The 24,608-nt window shown below is 36.8% G+C and overlaps 1 protein-coding gene and 1 long non-coding RNA gene across 10 annotated transcripts in view; one reads left to right on the top strand and one right to left on the bottom strand.

Annotated features, from left to right (window-relative positions):
* Positions 1–24,608, bottom strand: part of HMCN1 (hemicentin 1) — a 677,492-nt gene that overhangs the window by 91,636 nt on the left and 561,248 nt on the right. For all 9 annotated transcript variants that reach the window (XM_074389731.1, XM_074389733.1, XM_074389732.1 and 6 more), the window contains 15 exons: positions 23,262–23,435; positions 21,838–21,951; positions 20,861–21,006; positions 16,763–16,913; positions 15,026–15,220; positions 13,405–13,518; positions 9,798–9,985; positions 8,256–8,352; positions 4,836–4,997; positions 4,018–4,131; positions 3,697–3,899; positions 3,327–3,408; positions 3,089–3,220; positions 2,581–2,730; positions 176–335 (listed from right to left, as the gene is read on the bottom strand). In XM_074389731.1, coding sequence (XP_074245832.1) covers positions 176–335; positions 2,581–2,730; positions 3,089–3,220; positions 3,327–3,408; positions 3,697–3,899; positions 4,018–4,131; positions 4,836–4,997; positions 8,256–8,352; positions 9,798–9,985; positions 13,405–13,518; positions 15,026–15,220; positions 16,763–16,913; positions 20,861–21,006; positions 21,838–21,951; positions 23,262–23,435 — 2,182 coding nt within the window. The remainder of the gene's footprint in view (positions 1–175; positions 336–2,580; positions 2,731–3,088; positions 3,221–3,326; positions 3,409–3,696; positions 3,900–4,017; positions 4,132–4,835; positions 4,998–8,255; positions 8,353–9,797; positions 9,986–13,404; positions 13,519–15,025; positions 15,221–16,762; positions 16,914–20,860; positions 21,007–21,837; positions 21,952–23,261; positions 23,436–24,608) is intronic.
* LOC141582162 (uncharacterized) lies at positions 8,733–15,034 on the top strand. The gene is made up of 3 exons (XR_012515000.1): positions 8,733–8,921; positions 9,023–9,157; positions 14,861–15,034. It is a non-coding gene; the product is annotated as an uncharacterized LOC141582162 (long non-coding RNA).

Below are 24,608 nucleotides of genomic sequence, written 5' to 3' on the forward strand. Positions count from 1 at the left end.
GATTCTCCAAGGAGAATGTCTACGTCCAGTTCTCCAAAAAATTTTCTTTTCCTTTGTGAATATGATGATAGCCAAGTTCCAATGAGATGGAATTTGGCATTATTTATGTGAAATTTGAATCACATAGGACTGAAGACCTGACAATTTATGATGCAAAGATTCTTTTTAAACATACCGGATTCTTTCTGTTTCGCCACTCGCTATGGGCTTTCCATCTTTAAGCCATTGAATCAGTGGGGTTGGAATGCCATTTGCATTGCAGACCAGCTCAACATTTTCTCCCAGAAGGACACTGACATCACTTGGAATTTCAGCACCAGCAACACTTGGAGGAACTTTGGAGAAATAATCAAGACTTTCATTAGCAAGACACAAGATATATATTCTAATAAATATAACAGAGTCATAGAACAACATGCCATTTCAATTTCATATTCCTTGTAGATTATGGTTCAGGATCAAACTATTGTTATCCTCATGAATTACTTTTAAATGAGGAGGATAAAGGAAGACTTCAATATTCCTGGTGTATCTGCAAGTTGATACAATTACTTAGTCATAGGGGCTAGTGGTAGATCCACCTCATGATCACCCTTTATGGCCAAATTAAATCACTCTTAGGTTAAATCCTCAATGGATAGCACAGTTCAGAAGAATCTGTCTTATGAAATATTGGGATAAAGGTCTGAGGAAAGTATCTTAGTTGGTTATTTCTCCATTATTCAATCTAATTATTGTTTATTCTGAACAATAGATATGCTTATTGTAGTTTTGAAGATCCAGTAGTTTCTAGTCTCTTTTCCTAGCCATCTTTGGTTTTCACTTTGATTTTATTGAGAAATATTGTGTAATAAAAACACTGCCAATAATATCAGATAGAAATACGTTTGAATTTCTATTCTACATGATCATAGTGATGTGCAAAAAGCAGTTCACATCAGGTCACAAAAACCAATTTTGGCCGGGCGCGGTGGCTCACGCCTGTAATCCCAGCACTTTGGGAGGCCGAGGCGGGTGGATCACGAGGTCAAGAGATCGAGACCATCCTGGTCGACATGGTGAAACCCCGTCTCTACCAAAAATACAAAAAATGAGCTGGACATGGTGGTGCGTGCCTGTAATCCCAGCTACTCAGGAGGCTGAGGCAGGAGAATTGCCTGAACCCGGGAGGCGGATGTTGCGGTGAGCCGAGATCGCGCCATTGCACTCCAGCCTGGGTAACAAGAGCGAAACTCCGTCTCAAAAAAAAAAAAACAACCAATTTTGTACATGTTTTCCCCACACCATGTTCAGTAACATCCCATTGGTAGGCTGAAATCTTGTATATATTAGATCATGGTGGGAATATTTACACCATGGAGACTGGCAAACAATTGGCTACATATCATGATCTTTTTGTTTGGAGAGATAATTCTTAAACATTCACCAGCTCATCATTGAATAATCTCTATAAATCTCATTTTAGTCATCTGGAAAATGATAATAATTATACCACAGTTGCAGAATTTAGAGTACTAAAGAAGTTGAGTCAGTAAGAACATTTGTATTAGGAGATATCCTACAATGAGTATCTGACATACGACAAGGACGGGACTAGGCTAGGCCTTATATGCATATATTATTTCTAGTTCCAAGACATTACAAAGTATATAAAAATCTGCTAAAATGTTTAGTCCTACCACGTATCTTATGATTAGCATCTATTATTATGAATGCATTAAACATAATTAAACATGCAACTTCTGACACAGAATCTCTGACTGTTTTTCCTTTAGCTTCTGAAATCCCAAAACATCATTAATCACAGAAAGACCAATGACACTTGTGAACTTAATTCTTTTAACTGTATTTTTTTGGAGTTAGCTTTATCAGAGCACATAAGAGATATATAATATTCATAATAGAATTCATAATTTAAGAGAAATTCTTACCCTAGTAACTATAATAAGATTGGAAGTAAAAGTATTTCACCTTAGTTTCAAGTTAGACTTTCATTTCAATTTCAATACTGAGTCAAACGTAATAATCAAGAGTTTTACTGAAAACTAAAAAAAAAAAAAAAACAAGTTGTCCCTAAAGTGCTTAATACTATGTTAGGACATAGTAGGCATTAAATAGTTGATGTTGATGAATTGCTCCTTATGATCACCTTAAAGTAGGATTAGATTCTTCATTCATTAAAATTTACCTAATCTACCTGTGCTCAGATCATAACTTCTTTGTGAATTAAATCTTATCTATACAAATAAGAACAGATCTATAGGCTTAGCATCAAAATATACCAGTTTAAAATAAATAAGTAACTAGATTATATACTATAGAAAAATACTAACGGAAGTGGAAATGGAAAATTGGAAAAAGTAGAGATTACCAAATTGCTACTATTCTTTTTTCCACATTTATGCCAATTTCCATGAAAACAGAAATCAACTGGTAAATACAGGACAGAAAACTGATGATATTTTTTGATCATCTAAAGATATTTTGAATCAATTACTAGTGATCTCTTTAAATGTAGATTTTGTACTACAAATGGAATAACCAAGAAACTGAAGATAGATCACAGTGGACGAGACATACCTTGAATTGAAAGAAAGTAATTTTTCTGGGCGTTTCCTTCCATATTTGAAGCAATGCATGTATAGTTTCCACTATCTGAACGCTGAGACCGGGCAATTTGGAGTTTGCTACCTCCAGACAAAATATGAACTTCTAGTGAGTCAGAATTTTCTAGAGGTAGAAACAAAGCATAATAAAACATTTTTTAAAAAAACCTTTAAACTTTAACATCTCTAAAGTTCATTAAATGCCTCGCTTTATGTGATAAATGTATTTCTTAAAAATTCTTCCTTTGTACTTTCCCTTTGAGTCTTTTTTTTTTAAAAAAGAGAACAAATCTTATAAAATGACTGTTTTTCAATGAGTCTATTTTATAAATTTATATTTCAGTGCATTAGGCTTCTTGAGCATGATACTTAAAATGTCCTAGTTTAAACACCTCTATGAGCATGACACTTAAAATGTGCTAGTTTAAAAGTCTGGTGAATTAAGAGCAAAAGAAACACAAAAACATGCATGGCTGCCTTACCTATGTGCTTGTGGTTCTTCAGCCATGCTATCGTGGGAGGCGGGATTCCAGTGGCATCACATGTTAAGGTCACAGGATTGCTGATTGTCTCCACAATCACTTCTCTTTCAGGTCCTTCAATACTGGGTGGCACTGTAAAAAAACAGAAGAAAATCATTTGTCCTCATTAAGCAAATTTGGAACACTTTTCATTTGCACATCTGGGGGAAAAAGAGTTGTATTAGAGGCAAATGCTCACCATATACATTGAGGTGGAAATTTTTATCATCCCGTCCTGCTACATTTATAGCTCTACATACATACTGGCCTGTGTCAGAGACCTAAAAGAAAAAGATACTATTGTATGTGCTCCATTAAGTTATAGATGACCAATCATACTGTTTGAGTGTGGATTAAATCATCAGTCATCTGTATGCTCAACGCCCCAGTTCTAAATGCCTTCTGCAATCTTGCTGTTTTTCATAAAAATAGTCAATGGCATTGGCTATGTATTTTTTTTTAATGAAAATCATTTTTCACTGTAGTGGAAGGGAATATGCAACTTCCAAGTATCTTTTCTGCCACCCCACCAAGGCATCATGACACTCAAACAAGAATAAAAGATGCACCTCAGCTTTCTTAATGTGTAGCATTTGTCCATCAGCTAAAATCGCCACATGAGTAGAATCTGTTATCATCCGCCCATTCTTATACCAAGTGGTGACGGGAGGTGGGACAGCATTTGACTCGCACTCCAAGGACACAGAAGTCCCCTCTCTTACATGAACTACAGAAAGAGATTCACTGTCGTGGTCTTTAATGCTTGGGGGCACTGAGGGAAGAAAATAAGAGAAGAATTTTTTTTTTTTTTTTCATTAAGGTGCTCAGACAGAAAATATTGAATAGCAGTTTAAAAATAAAAGAATTTTATGAAGAGAGTAAAAACAAACCATAAACAGTCAGGGAAACCTTTTTCTTGCTTTCACCAGCTCGATTGATAGCTATACAAGTGTATTCACCACCATCGGATACCTTGGCCCGAATAATTTGTAGAGTTCGACCACCTGTAGGCAAATAGAATGCAAGTTGTAGAGTAGTGTACAGGTGGTTCTAACAACTATTTTACCAGTCAGATAAATAGCAACATAGAGCCTTTCTTTTAGAGTAAAATTTATAGAGAAGCATTCCTATTTAAAATAAAATAATCAGTTTTCTTTGATCTTTCCTTTATTATTCACCTAATTTCTTACAAAGGAAGAGATTCATAGAGTTTTTCTCTCCAGCATCCAAACATGGACAGTAAAACTGTCTGATACAGGTTCTAGTGAGCAAACAGCAATTGCATTATGTCAAAATAAGTGTTTCCCGAGTTTAAAAATTTCCCACAATGCCGAGGTGACTCACTCTATCTATCTATCTATCTAGTCTATCATCTATCCTCAAGGAACTTTAGGATTGATTAAAAACAACCAGCAGATATATCTAATGAAAGTACTATTTACCATCTACCACTTGATATTACTAGGCCATTCTAAGCTGTTCTCTAAATTTTACAATTTCTTGAAGGAGACCTTGTTATTTGTACATTCCCACTAAAAGCAGAGAAGTCTACACAGTCTTACCTTTAGGACCCAAATGGGCAAAGAGAGGCATTTACTGTGAACAAATAAAGCATGACAAAAGTTTGGAAAGAGACTAATTTTCAATGACATTTGTATTAAAGAAAGATGAGAAAATTTTGCCTACTTTATAATAAGCAGTTTCTTACCAGGCACAATGAGTGCATTTGTGTTTAGCTTGATAGGCTGTTCATTCTTGAGCCAGCTGAGGTCGGGAGGTGGAAAGCCAGAGACCTCACAGGTCAAAGAGATGAAATTGTTCACCACAACAGTAAGATTTTCAGTTCTAGGACCAATGACACTTGGAGGAACTATAATAGTAAACATGTTAAAAGTGAAAGCTGATGTTATCAGCAACATATATTCCCATTTACTAAGAATCAATCCAAACACTGTCCTCTACTAAAGGACTGAGGTAATGATTCTGTTCATTATTTAGCTGGCTGTCTTCTTAGAATTCCCTAATGCCTTCATCAAACTCACGTCGGAGTTTATTTTTCTCAGTTGAAAGAGAGCACCAGAATTTTCAGAGACAGAATGATTCTGCATTTTATTTGTAAAACATAGTTGACGATTCCTAAGATGATTTTGTCAATGTACAAAGGAGACCTAATGTGCTTTTTATTAAGTATATTAAAATAATCTTGTTTTTAATATTTTATTTTTATAATATTAAAGAGACAGGAGAAGGTGGGTTTTGAAGGAGATGATGGGCAGGGATCTGGAGTCAGGTTAGACTCTAGCCTTTGGAAGGGAGAGCAATGCTTTTCTATTTCAACAAGAGGGATGAAAGAAATGGCAGGAACAGACGTGGTCAGTACTCTCAATTTGATGGTAGGAATTTGAGGTGATTTCTAGAATATTCTTTCTCTGTTCTTTGCAAAAGAGAAAGTGAAGGCATTTTTATTTACTGAGAGAAAGTGAGCAGGGGCTGTTATGAACTGAATGTTTCTGTCCCTGCAAATTTGTATATTGAAGCCCTAAGTCCCAGTGTGGCTGTATTTGGAGATGAGGCCTTTAAGGAAATAATTAAGGTCAAATGATGCCTTAGGATTAGTGTCCTTTAAGAGCCACCAGAGGACTTACTCTCTCCGTCACCAAACATGCTCAGAAGAAAGGCTATGTGAGGCCATGTGAAGACAAAGGAGCTGTCTGCAAGCCAGGTGGAGAGCCTTCTCCAGAAACCGAACCCTGCCGTAGTACCTTGATCTTGGACTTTCCAGCCACCAGAACTTTGAGAAAATAAATTCCTGTTCTTAAGCTGCACAGTCTCTGCTCTTGTTAAAGCAGATGGAGAAGACCAAGACAGAGGCCACTTGGTATTTCTGAGGACGGCATGAAGGTTTAAGAGAATCACTACAGCGTAGAGAGAGAACAGTGAGTCGCAGGCAGCATGGAGGGCTCAGTTCAAGATGGTACTGTGAACTTATAATGACATCAACATTCCTGACTTCATGATTTCCTTCAGCCATACTGAGCTACCTAAGTGCAGGTAGAGTACAGACCTGGAATTTAGTGAGAGGCAGAAGCAGCTAAGTATATAAAACTTATGGAATCAGGCCACCTGCATTAAAATCCTGGTGTGGCATTTGCAAGCTGTGTAACTTTGAGCATGTTACTTCATCTCACTGAGCCTCGCCTTTTTCAGCTCCAAGAGAGGCATAAAATGGAGCAAGTACATATGGTTATTGAGATAATGAAGTGAAATAACACATATAAGACACTTGGCACAACACTTGGTAGGTTTCAAGTAGTTTTTCGTCCTTGTTATAGGCAGATTTGAGCTTTTACTGAGCAAGAGTGATTTGAAGACCTGGGCTAAGTAACTGAAATGCTGTTTCATAAAATTAAGCTGGCTATGAAGGAAAGTGAATGGAGCCAAAACCTGAGATGCCAACACACTGAAGGTTAGAGTACAAAAGAGAGAAGCAGTTATAGAGGGAGATAACAAATGGTATTGTTTTAAGTGAAAATAATTTATACTATTTCCCCTCAGATGAATTTTCCCATATTTAAATAATGAGTTCCTGATTATAGTCAGGAACTCAAGACATGATTAACTGGTGAAACAAAAAACACATTCCTCAACTCCAATCCTTAGTGGTAAAACATTAGTGATGACTATCACTTCCTCACAAGTCACTGTCCCACTGCAGGTGCATCTACTGCACATTGCAGAGGCAATGATTATGCAGAAAATATAATAAACATGCAGAAAACAGTGATTTAGCAACTATCACAACTACAGACACCATTCTAGGTTTACAGAGACCAAGGTAAGTAAGAGATGGCCATCTGCCTAGAGCACTTATAATAAAGTTATGGGTTAGAGGCAAAGATACAGATATATAAAGATAACATAAGGCAACATATGGAACTGCTATAATTGGGGTATTTACAAGATGCTTTTTGTCATAGGGAAGGAAAAATGAATTTTGCCTTGAGCAATCAATCAGGAAAACTAATCAGTATTTTATTTTCCAATATTTACTCTACTGCACTTTACAGATTAAAATTTGTGCTTTCGCAATGATTATGTTTGTTTAATTCATTCTTCCTGAGAATTCATAACACATGTGTTCCTGCTCTGTTCAGGTTTATCCATTCAAAACACTTCAAAGATACTTATTAAGCCTCTACAGTGTGTTACTCACTGTGCTAAGTACTGGGATTAAAAAGATAAAAGTGTTTTAAGTATCTATTACACAAACACCAAATACTGCTAGATACCAATACTCCCTACATATAATGCCAATGAAGTTTATCATGCTACATAAAAGTCCTTTTGAAGGCAGAAACTCTGCTTGACATTTCAAATTTCAGTTATTTCCAAAGTGAGCTAGAATTTTATGTGTGTATTACCTATGTAAAGGAGACCTTTTATAATGATTGTTCACCATTTCCAATGTAATTTTCTGGAAGCATCAGCATCTCACAAAATAAAACTACTCTTTTGCAGTAATCAACTACTTTTTGCTAAGCAAAAAAAAAAAAAAAAAAAAAAAAGGTATTTATGGAGTGTCTAGCATGTATTTAAAAGAGTTTGGTGAATAAATTAGGTGTGCTGGTATGTCTAGCATGTATTTTAAAGTTTTATGAATGAATTAGGTGGTTTTAAAGGAATTATTTAACTCCACAGAGTGATTTTTTCTTCTCGAGTATACTAGGTACTAGAGGACATAGCTCAACATGAATTCTGCACTTAAGGACAGAAACCAGTTCCAATCAGGACTAGTGGATAGATTTTTGTGAGTAGAAGACCCATATTTGCTTCTAATTTTATAAACTTGTAATCACTGACATTTTAAATTCTGATTTTCCTGTCAAATATGCAGAAGTAATTATTTTCTTTTGAGGGATTGACGTAATGAAAGAAAGTCTTTCTGGAAGTTTTATACTTTATCAATCCTACTGGCTGTAGTGGAAAGAAAGAAGAGGGGACTGAGTGAGTCCAGGCTCCTCACACTGCTTAAATTAAAAAATACAAACTAAGCCTACATAATCTAAAACAGAATTTTTCTGCTTTTTCAAGTATACCCTACCAGATGGTTTTGGAACTGAGCTCTTACCATGAACATTGAGGTTAAAATATTTTTTGGCACTCCCAGCTGTGTTCTCAGCAACACACACATACCTGCCGATGTCTATTATTTGAGTATTCAGAATCTAAGGGAAAAATGAAGAAATTCCAGCTGAAATTTTGAATAAAGCAATTTGTCCTATTTGTCTGTTTTTTTACAATAATATATATTCTTTCAGATAGACATAAAAAATGTTGTACATACTAGTGCTGATGCTAGCTTTTATTAGGTAAATCAAACACATATTTATTTACTAAAATTTCTAATCAGGAAAGGTAATTCTATACATATTTGTGGTATATTGACTTGAAAAAATGTCCCAAATTATTCTCTCATTTCCTTCTCTCTGCCTCTGGCACTGTGACTTTGACACCCCGCCCATCAGGAAGTAGAATTTGTGTTGGTCTTGGGACTTGCTTTGGTCAACAGAATGTGATGGAAGTGACCGTCATTTCAAAACCGACGCCTGTTCACTTTTGCTCACTCTTTTGGAACCCTGCCGCCACCATGTGAGGAAGCCAAGGTTAGTCTGCTGGAAGGGTGGAGATTACGTGGGGCGGAATCAGCACAGTTATTGCAACCGAGGCGCCAGATAACGTGTACAAGCCCAGCCAAGACCACATCCAGAGGAATCTCGAGCAAACCAGCAGGCTTGTGAGCTAAATCAATGCTTGTTGTTTCAAGTCACTAAGTTTTGGATGGTTTGTTTTATGCAGCTAATATAACAGTTATGTTTTCTTCATTTTGTTACACAGAAATTTCTATTCATCTATATACCTTTTGGACTTGGACACAGAACCACGAAGTATTTTGGTAGAGGCTGTATGACTATCACATAGAAACAGTCACAATATTTAGAAGATACTTTGAAAATCCAAGGTTATTTAGAGGTAATAAATCTCATTCTTTTTCAAATAAGGAACTCCATGAGGTATGTCCTATGTTGGATACACTGATGGTTATGCTTATATTGAGCCAATAGAATATTATTTATTTTGCTCAAGAAGTAATTATCAAATTGTATCCTAACAAAATAACTTGTGTTATTTCTACAAGTGCCTTTCTTTCAGGATATGTGAAAAGAATATGGACACATCATTGGTAAACAGCAATCCAGGATATGTATGTGATTTTCATAATTTTTATTATTAAAGACTGTTTGGCAATATACAAATTTAAAACTATAGGGAACTTTCCACCATTTAGAATTTTACCACCAGAAATATGTGATGGAAAGGACGGCAATCATGATTTGTTTATAATATGATTTTTATCACAAAGGCCATATTGTGGTCAATTGAGGTGTGTGTGTGTGTGTGTGTGTGTAGAACATTTCTGGAAAAATCCACATAAAACTATTAACAGTGGTAACAATGAGGAGGAAGAGTTTTATTTTATATACCTTTGATCATTGGTTATTTTCACAAATATGATTACAAGCTAATAAAGATTATTGTTAAAGGTCAAAAAAGGCAATTATTACAAAATACAAAGTCAGGTAGCTCGTTTAAAATTAGATCATTAATTTACCTGCAGGATTCTTCCATTAGATAGAAGTTTATGATGGTCATCTGCTAGCACGGGCTGTCCATCTTTCTGCCAGGAATTCCTTGGTGCTGGGCTGCCGCTGGATAAACACTCCATCAGCGCGCTCTTGTTCACCAGCACGGTGACCTCTTCAGGGAAATCACTATTTGCTCCCTTGATCATCGGCGGCACTAACAAAGGATTGCAACAAAGGGATAATAATGGGCAACAGTCTTGTCTAAATTATTCTAAATTTCTGACAGCTTTAAAATATTTGAGATAATAATAGAGAAGCAAAACTTGAAGGAAAAACCACGATCCCAAGGTAACATTTTACACGACTAAGTTAGGGTGGTGAAAACAGTATTTGAATTTGGCTTTATTTTCTTCCCTTTCTTCACTTATGCTAAACGAATCCCTCAGAGAGTATCATTCCCATTTAGTCCAATCTCAATTCCCCAGTATATCTTTTAATTCCCTCTCAACCACTTCCACTACACCTTCTGGGTTTCCAAGCATATATATAAGAAGCATCTGAATAAACAGATACTGAAGTCCATATGGTTATCCAGAGAATACAGATAAATGACATCCTTTAAAGGGTATTTGAAATGTTCAGATTTGGCCTCATTTATAAGGGCATTGCCTGGGTGATGCCAAGTGGGTTTCCTAGCCTCAGCAGCAGTGGTATCAGCAACAGCGTCACCTGGGAGCCTGGTGAGAAATGCAAATTCTTGGGCCACAACCAACTTCAATAGGTATCTCCAAGGAGGGGCCAATAAATCTGTGTCTTAACAAGCTCTCCTGGTGATCTTTACGTATGCTAAAGTTTTAGGAGTCCTGCTCTAGATTTTTCTACATGTGTTCATTTTTGTTTAAAACAATACTATAGAATCCAGTTACACATTAGTTATGAAAATCATCTGTTACCCAAAGAATTTTAAAAATGACAATGTTAAGTGAACTAGGAACACATGTTGGCTAATTTGGTACATGTAGAAATTGATTTTTAAAATAATCATTTTTGTTTTGAAAGCTTGGTTATTTCCCCCCCACTTTTAAAATATACCGTATCTGTAGCAATCAGTCAAGACTAAGTTTGATGTAGATGCAATCTTGTGGTATCTGGGCTTCCAATAACTAAACTGAAGGTCTGTAAAGAAAATACTCAATGCCACAAAGCACACAATAGAATTTCAGTGTTATTTTGAATGCATACTTTCACATTCAAAGCTACATGATTGATTTTACTATACTTCTGATAATATAAAATGTATACTTTGAACTGCAGATTGATAAATAATAAACTTGAATTTTAGATGAAAAAATCACTACCCAACATCAAGAAAACCAATCAAGAGCTGAAGCATTAGGGGGTGCTAGGAGGAGCCCTACGGGTTCAGCCATGACATGCAGAGGCCCCACCTCAGCTGCTCGTGTGACATGCTCCTCCAACTGCTCCTACCAGTTGGGTCACACCACTCAGAATTGTTCTCAGTGCCACCCTCCGCCCCTGCCACTGCCACACCTAGGAGATGAGCTGCAGACATGAAACAGCCCTAATTCAGCCTGTGGGGGCCACTTAATTTTTCTTGCTTTGTTCCACCTTCTAACTTAAAATCTCCAATTTGCTTGCTAACTTCCTAGTTGAAAATAACAGCCTGAGGCACGAACATCTACCCTTGACCATCCAGTCTCCTAGTTCCATTTCAATTTCACTGAATCACAGTCTTTCCCTACCTATATTATTAACTCCTTCTACTCACCCTAAATGAAACTCTTTCCAAGTTTACGTCTGTAAGGTACATGGATGTGTGTTGGTCAAGAAATAGGCTGAGGCAGACATCCAGGCCTGTGTGACCCAGCGGGATTGGTGTGCAGGCACACACCTCCACTTATTATATAACCTGTCTGTGTAAGTTCATACTTGGCTGTGAGCCACTGTTGTATGCAGAAGGTATAACTGCCCTGCTGACACTGTGCATGGGGCTCAGTTCGGCATGGCATGGCATGGCATGTCTTGACATGGCTTGCATACGCCTAGAGAGAAGCACTACTAAGGGAAAGCCAGTCTTCTTGAAGGTGGGCAGGAGGAAGCCAGGAACTGGCTTGTCCCCAGAGAGAAAGTGTTAAGTTACTAACACTGTAAGGGAGAGCTGGCCTTGCAGGCCTGCCATGCAGCTGTGCATGGGAGCCAGATGCTGAGAGGAGCTGCAGAGTCAGAGCAAACAGCCAAGATAAAGGCGGACAGTGTAAGAGAAGTGTGAGAGAGCTGCTAACTACAACTACATTTCACCTGCCTCAGCATCCCCAACCCCCACTGGGGGTGTTCTTTCCACTATCTTGCCCATTCACTCTCTCCTCCAGGACCTCAGCTGGGGCTGGAACGTGACCCCAAGCAGGATGCATGGCGTAGCTGAGAACCTGACAAGGTTACACTAAGCCAGGCGGTCCAATATATTCCTTCACTGTCCTTGACAACGTCAGCACTGATTTTTAATTGTCTTCTCTCTTTTCCTTGTAAGTATCTCATGAACTTTAAAATCAATGTTAACTGTAATGTCACTTATCTTTCCCCTTAAAGGAACAATACTTCTTCAAATCTCTGTTCATGAATTCAGATGGTGATCTGCTTCAAGGATGGACATAGGAGCTAGACTTTATTAATTAGAACATTGCAACCCCTTGCTCTCTGTGATTGGTTCCATTTCAACCCCTTGCTCTCTGTGATTGGTTCCATTTCAACCCCTTGCTCTCTGTGATTGGTTCCAGCTGGATACTGATTCACACTTGGCCAATTAAAACCATGGAAATTCAATCCTAGGGCTTCAATTGTAAATACTAGGAGAAAAAAACTTTCATTTGAATGTGGAACTAGGAGGATGCAAGCCTAGAACTGTTAGAGGCCACCTTGCTATCCAAGGGGATTCCCCTACCTGAGCGCCATTAATAAAGAAAAGCAGAGTCGAGAGAGGTAAAGTCCTGTTGACCTCTTTTGCACCACAGAGGTCAGACATGACTGTAGCCAGCTCTGTTTTGAGACTTTTTGGATTCACAAGTCAATGAATTCTTTTTTTGTTGTTTTGTTTTGTTTAAGTCAGGTTTTTTTTTTTTTTTTTTTTTTTTTTTTGAGACGAAGTCTCACTCTTGTTACCCAGGCTGGAGTGCAATGGCGCGATCTCGGCTCACCGCAACCTCCGCCTCCTGGGTTCAGGCAATTCTCCTGCCTCAGCCTCCTGAGTAGCTGGGATTACAGGCACGAGCCACCACGCCCAGCTAATTTTTTGTATTTTTAGTAGAGACCGAGTTTCACCATGTTGACCAGGATGGTCTCGATCTCTCGACCTCGTGATCCACCCGCCTCGGCTTCCCAAAGTGCTGGGATTACAGGCTTGAGCCACCGCGCCCGGCAGTTTGTTTCTTAATACTTCAAGAGTCCTGACTTACGTGCTGTCAATTGGTAGATATAATTATCTCCTTGGGGGAACTATCCGTTTCTGATTATTTTTATAGTCTCAAAAGTGCTTAGTGTAACATCTTGCAAACATTAGTTCCTCAAAAATACTTTTCAGTAAAAGAACAAACAATAAGCAAAAGAAAACAAACTCACAGAGTACACGAACGTCATAATGCAGGGAGTCTTCTCCAGCCTCATTCACAGCCACACATGTGTATCTCCCAGCATCTTCCACTTTAGCCCGAGGAATCTGCAACACTCGCCCTCCTACAAATAATATCCCACTAGGTTTACTCCTCTAATCTTAAAGTGAACACAGCCATAAACAGAGATACACATTTTCAGGTCTAATGACTGCCTTACATTTTCCTGCAAGGTTCCTATTTCATCCAATGGTTCAATTTTAATTCCAGATACCACTTTTATAACAAACACTGCATTATTAAAAAGTGACCCAACATATGAATCGGATCTCCTGAGAAATGAATAGCTCATGTAGATTTTCCTGTAAGGGGGACTGCTACTCTATGGGCTTCATCATGTTTCCTGAGGAATGCTGCTATGTAGTGACTTACTGCTTTTACAGTTTTGAGCACTTTTAATAGATGTTTACACCATTTGCTGTAAGTACTTGTTTGAGAAAGTAATATCCAAGGATGTAAAAGTATAAAGTGTATTATTATACATATGTTCTTATGAGGATAGCTGTGAATTTTTAAACTTGTCATGTAGATATAATTTCAAATTTAGAGAAGAGTTGCAGTAAGTATATAAAGACTTTTACCCAGGTTCACTAATGATTTATATTTCACTCCCGTTGCTTTCTCTCTCTCTCTGTCATATGTCTATAATCTTTCTCTGCACCATTCAAGAGTAAGATGGAGACATGGTGTCCTTTCACCCCTAAAATACTCATAAATCCATATTTCATAACAGCAAGGATAATCCTTTATATAACCACATTACAATGGTTAAAAACAGAAAATTTAAAATCAAAACAAAACTACTATTGAATCCACAGTCCATGTTCAAATTTCATCATTATAATGAAATGTTTTCATTATAATGTTGTTGCAATAATGTTTTTTATAGCCATTTTCCACAAACCCAGACCTAATTTAGGATCACATATTAGAGTTGCCACGTTTACTTAGTCTCGTTTCATTTTTGTAGATATTCTTTTATTTAATTGGGGTCAAATTTACATTCAGTTACTTAATGCGTTGATCTTCAGTGTACAATTTGATGAATTTTGACAAGCCCTGTATATCTGAATGCTTGTTAAAGTTAAATAGAAGCCTTGAAAATAATATTCCATAACAATTTAAATATCTTTTCTATCAATAAACCAGGTAATGACTTAAATATTTGAAACTAATAATCTTTCCTATTTATTTATAAGTGCATTTAATAAATGTAGTAATGATCTGTAAATATATATTAGCATTTATGTTAAAAATATATATAAACCAAACTGATGATCTTGTTGCATTAATAGAGAAATGGAGGCACAAGGAAGCCCAAGAACTTTGTTATGTTGATAGAGTAAAGCTGTAGAAGATCTGAAAATATACTAAGCTATTCTCTCCTATTGTCTAATTCTCAACAGAGACACTTCTAGATCGAAGCTACGTGGATACCAGCAGCATTCAGTAGCCTACCTGCCAGTTAAATTACTTGGCCAGAGACCCAACCAATTCAACTTGTCTAATAAATGAGAGGAAACACATTTGGCAGATAGTCAGCTTTTCACCCTGTTGGTAGCAATCTTTACCTGGCAAAATCAATACTTTATCACTGGAGGTCAGAGGGTGGCCATCTTTGTACCACGTCAGCGTAGGAGGGGGAGCAGCATTTGTCTCACAGTAAAGAGAAATGGGATTGTTGATGATCACATCTTTGGCTTCACCACTCCTGCCAGTATCTAGCATGTTTCCTATTTCCCAGAGTTTCTGAAAGCTTGGAGGAACTATGGAGGAAAGGCATTATATTCTGGTCACATATGATTGCTGGTGTCAATCCCTTAAGCAAAGATCTTGGCTGTGTTTTCACAAGATTTGTAAATGCAATAAATTAGACAATGTGAAAATAATTTCAAGTACTTACACAACTACCAACTCTAGCCCTTAGCCAAAAAAGTAGTAGACAGAAGTCAGAGCTGGTTCTCATGAGGAAGAACAAGAAATATGAGGCTCAGAATGCTGCACTCATGCTTTGCTCTCCCTGTTAAAGGGCTCTGGCACTTCGACAACAAAGGGGCTCACTCTCAGGAGGAGCATTGCTAAATAATACACAGCAGGAAAGACTAATTTTGAGAAGCCATTAAAAAATACTGGCTTAATTGAGAGCATTTCACAGTGATTTGGCTTACTAAGAAGGCTAAATAAATTATGCAATCAGGATTAAAAATTCCACTAACAAAAATAATAGGACATTTTCATACTTTTCTGGGGACAAGTATGAACTTTTTGGAAGGAAATTTGCCTGCATTAGCAAAAGCATTAAAGGAGTGCAAAACATAAAGTTTATCACAGAGAAAAGCACATAACATTTAACTTAGAATTTCCACTCTTAGAAAATTATGAAAAATCAAAGATGTACAAAAGGTTTATGTATAAAGATGTTCAGTGTCACATTATTTATGAGTGGTGAAAGCTTCGAAACAACTCAGACATTCAATAGCAGGAGTCTGGTCAAATAAATATTTTTTGGATATTTAACTGGTGAAACATAATTGTTAAAGATCATGTCAAACAGCAACGTCAACAGTAACAATAAACAACAATTATAGCAGGTATCATTTCTCAATCGTTTTGCTAGGAGCTTTATATACTTTTATCTCGTTTAGTAGTCACTGCAATTCTCTAAGACAGTCATGTTAAAAATGAGGAAACAGTCTTCAAATTTAGGTAACTATCAAGTCACAAAGCTTTTAGGAGCCATAATCATCATTTGGTTCCAAGTCTTTTTTGTTTCGTTGTTTGCTTGTTTTTATTTTTACATTTATTTCCTTATTTATTGCAACTTTTATTTTATGTTCATGAGGTACATATGCTGGTTTGTTACATGGGTAAATTGCATGTTGTGGGGGTTTGGTGTACACATTACTTCATCACCCAGGTAATATGCCCAGTAGTGGACAGGTAGTTTTCATTATTCTGAATTCTGTACTGTACTACTTTTCTGCCTTCCACCTAAATGCTACTTTGAAAACTTCATTATATAGAGTTAAGGAAATGCTAATGTAACAGAGAAATCTATACTGTGTGACCCCAACTTTGTAAATGAAGTATGCATTTTAAAATATCAGAAGGAAACACATAGAAATAACAGAGGCAATCCTGAATGATGGGATCATTTCCTTCTTCAATTCTCAAGTCTGAATTTTCAATCATGAATTTATATTATTGTCAACAGAAAAAAAAAACACTGTTAAATAAGCCAATCTTTTTTCTGTTACTTTGAAAAATCATGTAAATTACATTATATAAAAGAAGGATACTAGTATTACCTTGTATATTCACATCAAAATCCAACTCATCTTCACCTGCAATGTTAGATGCTACACAAGTATATCGTCCAGTGTCCGATATTTGAGCCTCCTTTATTTGAAGTGTGTGTCCACTTGCAGCAATATTAACATGATCATCGGATTTAAGGGGCTGTGATTCAATTATAACAATGTTAACATTAAGTGCTGTAGTGAATCCTCTAAGAGGCCATACAGTTGATAGCTTTTGTGGTTGTTTTAAATAAATGAAAATAAAATTATATGCAAAACATTCAAGACAATAGTTTAATCATATTAATTGATTTACTTTGATTAAACCCATTATTTTTGACTAACTAAATGTTTATTTATTGAAAATTTCAGCTGTTACAGTCTACATTTGTACCAGGTATTTGTGCATGATGCATTTATCCAGTTTTTATGATAAAAATGTGTTCTTAGTTACCATATTTATTAATGTTGGAAAAATTTTTTTTCAGTGGATCTCATGTAATATTTAAAAAGCATGTCTTTTATAATTTTAAGGAAAATGTTAGAATTTCTTTATGAAAGATTGACTACATTAGTAAAATCTGATTTGATCTAAATTACTTTTATTCATTCAGAACTATTACTTTATAAATTTTAAGCTAAAATATTTATATGTTTTATTGAAATTATTAAAGTAGGATACCTAACTTATATATATTTGCATTATGATGTTTAATTGATGACATTACCTACAGTTAACAGAATATTTTCCTATCTTCTCAACATTTTTAGTTACACTAAATTCCCCCTCATTCATTGAAAATTTTAGCTCCAGGCTCACTGTCATTCCTTCCAGGGATACTCTTCTCATAACTTGGTAATTTCAACACCCACATAGATAATCATCCAATACTGTGTTCTCTTAGCTCCTTGATCTCCTTCCTTTAATTTTCTTGTCCCCTACCCCTTCTCAGCCACTAAATAGGAGAGTCATACCTAGACCTTATAATTACCAATAACTGAACTCCATAATCTCAGTTTCAAGCTGTCATTTGCAGACTACCAGTTCCTAATTTTTTATTATTACTAATTTTCTCTAAGTTTTTTTATGCCATGGGGGCCCTACAATCCACTGACCTTGCAATCCTTTGACTGCCTTTCAGTCTCCTCCTGACCTCTATTCCCTTCTAACCCAGAGAAGTTCTGTCATGATAATTGTTCCTTGTATAAACCCTGAACTCCCTTGCTTCCTTTCCCTTTATTTTACTTCCCTGGCAAAACCCTAACTGGTTAAAATCAGTTTCTGCCCATTCTGAGAATCTGCTGATCTACTCAAGGACATCCCTCCAGCAACTGTGTCTTCTCTCCCCAGTATCATTAACTTACTTCTTTCCACTGGATGATTTCAACCTAAAAAAGCAAAACTAGAAACTTCTCTTGCTGCAGCCCATCTCCACATTTTCCACTGCCCTTTGTAGCCAAATGATGTAAAAATGTTTTCTGTGCTTGTGTTTTCTAATTACTTTCCTTCAGTTTTTTCCTTCCATCATTTCTTGATATGTTCCAATCAGACTTTCACTATTTCTTCTTGATCAAAAATTCTTTGTCAAGGTCACCAATGACATTCATGTTGCTAAATATGCTGGCAAATTCTAACTACTTATTTCACCCGATGAGTATCATTTAACACAGTTTAACATGTCCTCATTTTGAAATATCATTTTCACTTACCTCTTGGGACGCTATGCTCCCTGCTCCCTAACCTTTAAATATAGGAGCACCCTGGGGCTTAATCCTTAAGCCTCTTCACTTCCTATGTACTCTCACTTATCTTGGACTCATCTCTGATCTCCTTCCGACACACCCCACACATCCTGCTGCCACCTTGGTCCAAGTAACCACCAGCTCTCTTTTGGTGGAGATGCAATTCAATAACCATTGCAATGCTTTCATAACTGGACCTTTCCTTTATTTTCCAAGTACGGAAAGAAATTCAGTCTGTTTAAAACCTCAAGTCACTGTCATATCATTCTTGCGTTCAAAATTTCCCAGCGGACTTTCCATCAGAATAAAGGCCAACTGGCACGCAGGGTGGTATGATGACTAATGGATCTCCATTAGTCTTCTGCTCACATCTTCTGTTCCTATCACTGTGCTTTCAGCCCAAATGCCTCAGGGCCTTTGCCGTTACTGTGCTCTCTACTTTGTAATATTTCCCCCTCTATTATTTTATGTCTGCTTCCTTCACTTTGGGTTTCTGCTTAAATGCCACCTTATCAGTGAGGTCTTCTCTATTTAAGTAGGAGATCACACCCTCCACACTTGGTTTCCTTCTCTCACACTGAGTTTACTCCCGACACATTGTATGTCTTGTTAATTTGTTTAGTTTTTGCCTTCCTAAACTTCACATAAGTGGAGAATTGGGTCTGTTTCTTTCATAGCTGTATCCCCTGTATCTATAACAGTGTCTGACAAATAGTAGATGCTCAACAAATAATTCAGAATGCCATTAATCTATTAACATTATATTACTTATATAAAAATAGCATAATTTAAATTTCCTGTGCTAAAAGAAAAACTTGAGAGTATTAATAAATGAAAGTCAAGATTCTATCAAAACTTATTGTGGCCAGTAGTTTGTCCAGTTTTTAATGTATGTCAGTATTTTTTGTGTTTCTTCTTGAAAACTCTACTTCATTTCAGTAGTGTTGCTTATCTGAAGACTGAAATAACACAAGAAAAAATAAGGAAAATAAAATTTTAAATAGCACTTTTTGTTCACATTCTAGGAGACTAATTGCAAACCCTGAAAAATCTAGCAGTGTAAAGCATCTTGGGTCAATTTCAGAGCCTGGACTTGAAGCTGTAATTTAACTATTTATAATGAAATTTTCAAAAACAAGATAAAATGCCTTATTTCTTAGTGCACTTTTAGTCTTTATCCAAGTTTTAATATGTGCATGTGTTTGTGTACATGTGAGCATATGTGGTAACTATAAAAAATAAAAAAGCTTTAAAAAAATTAAAAATAAAATAGTATTTCAAAGGAGAAATGGATTATGTTTCCAAGTAAATTCATATAGAATTGATATGGTACTATGAAGTGTGCTTGTAGTCAGAAAAGAAACCATAAACAGAGCATGGTGGGCATTCTATATTTTTTCTTTTGCAATGGCTTCCAGATGAAATTTGCTTATTTTATAAAGGTTGACTTTTTTCCCTAGCTGCCAGTATTGCAAAAGTCATCTGGGATCTGAAAAAATAAAGCCATATCTTTCCTGCGTCTTAAATCATGACTATGATCTGAACTTCTACAATTGGAATTCAACTGACCATTTGGTTGATTATGTGTAAAGCAGGATGAACAGCAGCTTAGCTGGTTCACATCTTTATTAAGTATGGTGTTAACAGCAGCTTAAAAATCTATTTTGGCCTAAGATCAGCAGCACATATGTCTTTAAAACATGCATAAAATAACGTTAGTTGAATGAGAAATATGGATGTGTGATCTGAAAGTCAGATCACAGAATTGAAGGATCTGTCTTTTATTTAAAGTTTCTCTGTTCCCAGTTAACTGTACTGGGCCTTTCATCATCTTTTTTAGCATTTTTTTTTTTATCTTGGAACATTAAAAAATATTATCTTTCATAAAAGAGTTAAAGATTCTTAAAGAATATCTGAGTAACTTTAGTAAATTTAGTACCCATGTTATACCTCTCATTGTTACCCGGGATGGCACCATTTATGTGTTGGTTCTTTACCAAGTTACTCGTTCTGTAAAGCCACAGAATAACAACAGCAACAAAACAAAACAAAACAAAAAACCTGTTTCCCTAACTTCTCCAGTGGGAGGGTGGCCAGATTTTCATTGACAACTGCTAATCTATATAAAAATAATTATGCAAACTTGCCAGTGAAGGAATAATGCTAAAACTGTTGAACATCGTTCAGGTTGGTTGGCTTTTTTTTTTCTTTTTTTAAAGTTTTTACACTGCAGGCACGTGGAATTTCTTAGTTTTAAGATCACACTGATTCTCTGAGTCACTTGTGTCTATTTTATTCTTTCTTTTTAATTGACCATTTTAGTCTTTAAGAAATCATCAGCAAATGAAAAAAGTTGTGACTGGCCTGTCCATCCTTGTACCAGCTGAGGGAAGCAGAAGGAATTGCATAAGCTTCACATTCCAAGGTCAGGGTGTTGTTTACTTTGATCTTCACTTCTTTAGGGGAAAGACCTGGCCCCAGAAGGTCCCCTTTATTGATTATGGGTGGAACTGCATAAAATAAATATTAAAGAGTTAGACATTGGTTCTTTTCAATACATGGAATACCACAGAAATCACACCGAGGATTACTTATCAAGAAAACAAGGAAATAACAGAGGCATTCTATGCTGACCTTTCGTTAAGTACCTACATTAACATCTCATGAAACAGTGTTCAAATACAAGATGGAACAGGAAATCTCTTTCTCCTTTCATCATTATCATACTGCCAATAAAGATAATGTCCTTTACAGAACAGTTAGTTTCACTGGTTCCAGGTCCACAGACATAGTCTGAACATGACCCATAAAGTGTATTTTATTGGTCATTAAGGGTACCAAGTCAAAGAACAAAGATAATCAGAAAGATACTTTTCCTTTACAAACACAAAAGCAAAATCCTGAAATATGAGTCCTATTAATGGCAGTGTTAGCTTTGCCTTTTATTTATAGGTACATGTACACAGTAATAGCTCAAAGTCACTAATGATCTCATCTTGGGCTATTGATTAGAACATATGCATCTAACAACAGTTTTGTACATGAAAGTACTATACCTCAACCCAGAGGGTAATTCAGAAAGAAAAACAGAGAAACTTCAGGAAATGCCACTGACAAAGAGCCCAAGTGTAACAAGCAGATTTAGTGGGCTCTTCACATCTTTCAGCAACTGAGGCCGTAGACACAATGCTTAATTCAACTTCTATCCTTAATAAAGTAAGCTGCACAAACAAGTCTTTAATGACGAGTATAAATAATTATGAACCCATAATGAAAAACAGGATTGAAAAAGGTAGAAAAAAGGGAGAAGCTATGAAACACAGTATTCTTTCAAAACTTACTGTACACCTTCACTTCATAGTGCTTGATCATTTCCCCAGCCTCATTCGTGGCTACACACGAGTATCTTCCAGCACTGTCCTCCTGTGCATTGAGGATCTGTAGAGTTCTGCCTCCTGAAAAATCATGGGGCAACAAAGAGTCTCTAAAGTCACAGTGACAGAGGAGTACACACAAGCTATCGGGGGTACACGTCTTCCTGTTAACATATTTCTTCTCACATATGCCAATTCTGGATGGACATGTAAGATAAACTACAATACTGATGGTCACTGCTTGGTGTCTGAGTACAGCCGCTGAGTACCCAGTGGTGCTCTGGGCCGATGACTCTCCAGCTCATTCGGACCTCCCATGTCTTTGTGTACCACTCCAGCTGAGGTCCTCATTTCAACCTCTTCATAAATAGGTTTCTGCCTTGATCATCTTTTCCTCTCATTTACCTAGCCTACAGGAGAAATTAATGGTGCTGAAGCCAAGTTTTTATTTTGGTACTGTCCTCCTTGAACATCTTCAGTGGTTCTCAACTGACCAACATACAGAGGAAAAACTCTTTAATTCAGGCATTCAAAACATGACTCCAGCTTTTCTTGCGGACCTTATTTCCTGCCCCTCTGCCAACACACATACACACACTATTCCTACTCAAGTTTCGGGTGGGGAGTGAGAATTCTATTGCACAGGGCTAGGACATTCTCACTTTCTACTTTTCCCACACTGGTTACCCTGATGGATCTGAAACCTCTCCTAACTCATTTCCAATCAACTAAATTCTAGAATTTTCTTTAAAGTCTGGTCCAAGTTCTGACTCAGCAACAAAGCTTTTCCTGACCACTTCAGCCCACAGTGGCCATTTTAAAATCTGAATTCTTCTAAAAGTGACTGCCTAGTTATCATACCCCTGACTATTCAGCATCGATGGTTTTTCACAGATTCACATTCTTAATCAACTCTTTGCGTGTATTCTCTCTCCTCCACATAAGACTGTCAGTTTCTTACAGCCAGTGATAATCCTTTTTATTTCTATTTGCATATCTATTTCCATGCAGTAAAGAGGAACATATTCTCTCACTTTAAATATTAGCTCTCCTTCAAAGTTCAATTCAATCAGAAGTGAATTTCTACCATTTTTGGCATTCACATTACAATATATTTTAGCAGTAAATTACATTGTGGCATTTATTTATTTGCCTCTTAATTTAGGTATTTTTCTGCTCTTTTAAAAAGTAATTTTCAGTACTTTACAGGAGTGGTCCCAATCACCAACCCATGGACTGGTACTGGCCAGTAGCCTATCAGGAACCGGGCTGCACAGAACACAACACAACCAACAACGCAGGTCCTTTTATACAAAGTAACCTATGATTCTGCTTTTCTAGAATAGTGGATGGTGCAGATGCATCTTGGGCATCTGAAGCAAGTGAATTACCTGGAAGAATACGAATGTTTCGGTTAGATTCTAAAGGAGTTCCATCCTTAAACCAGGTGATGGTAGCTGGTGGGTATGAATAAGCTTCACAGAGCAAAGACGTGGGGCTGTTAAGGATGACAGTGACATCTTCAGGGCTGCCATCACTATCTACACCAGCAATTGTAGGAGATACTGAAAAATACGAAAATTTGATTGAAGAAATTCGTAGCAGTTACAGAAAACAAATTATTATTACTATTATTATTATTCTAAACAAAAGAGAGTGATCATTCAAACAACTCATAGGGTAATATAGGAGATGACACACAAAAAAGGAATCATAACACATGAAAAAGAATCGCAATGTAGTAAGAGCAATCATGGGAATGTTAGTGCAGGGTAAATGGAGGTTTTTTGGAAACGAGTTTGCGTTCAGTCCAATTTGAGGTGTGTGGTATGAAGACTCTCATTAGAGAAGGCCTCTTAAAGGAGGAGGATTTGAAGTGAGCCTTAAAGGATCAGTGGTAGTTAGCAGATGAAAGCAAAGAGACCAGTAAGAGGAAACATGCTGGGAGCACGGCAGTATTAAATTATAAGCCATGAGGGGCAAGCAGGGTCTATTGAGAGGATGAATTCAAGCGGGTCAATACTGGAAGCAAGGGTAACTGAGACGCGTACATTTGTTCCATAAAAGATAATGAAGGACTCAACTAGAGCATTAAAGGAAGGTAGGAAGTGGAAGGAGCAAGTAAAGACAGACTTAGGACATTCACGGACAGGACTTGATTATGGAATCCGGGGACTAAAGGAAACTGAAGTCAAATACGACCTCCAGTTTGCATGCATGGGAACCTAAACTTCAGAGAAGCAACATTAATGTAAAATGTAGAAAGATTTGCTTATTTAGGAAAGGAAAACGGTTTGTTTAGTTCTGAATATCTTGTATTTTTAAGGGCGTATGAAAATTTCAGGTAGCAATGCCCAACAAGCAATTCTATATAAGAATTTGAACCTTGCAAGAAAGATCTGGATTATGGGTATATATTTTTAAAAGTCTCTTGTCTATAGAAGGTAATTAAACATCTGGGAATGAATTGTATTACTTGAAGCGAATATCTAAAGTAACAAGAGCAATGAAGTAAGGACAGAATACTAGGGAACCCAGTGTTTAAGACACTCAAGTAAGTGTCCATAAGGGCAGAGAGCAGGAGCAAACGAAGGTGTACAAGGGTAACCGGGAAAGAACGCTGTGAAGGAGAAAGAGATCAAAATGTACAAAACATGAAGACCAGGACTGCAAGATATTTGCTGGACCGAGCAAAAGGGAAGTGCTTGCCAGAGTAGTGTCAGCAGAGCCTGTTTTCA

Source organism: Saimiri boliviensis, chromosome 19 (assembly GCF_048565385.1).
Source record: "Saimiri boliviensis isolate mSaiBol1 chromosome 19, mSaiBol1.pri, whole genome shotgun sequence".
Classification (NCBI taxonomy): domain Eukaryota; kingdom Metazoa; phylum Chordata; class Mammalia; order Primates; family Cebidae; genus Saimiri; species Saimiri boliviensis.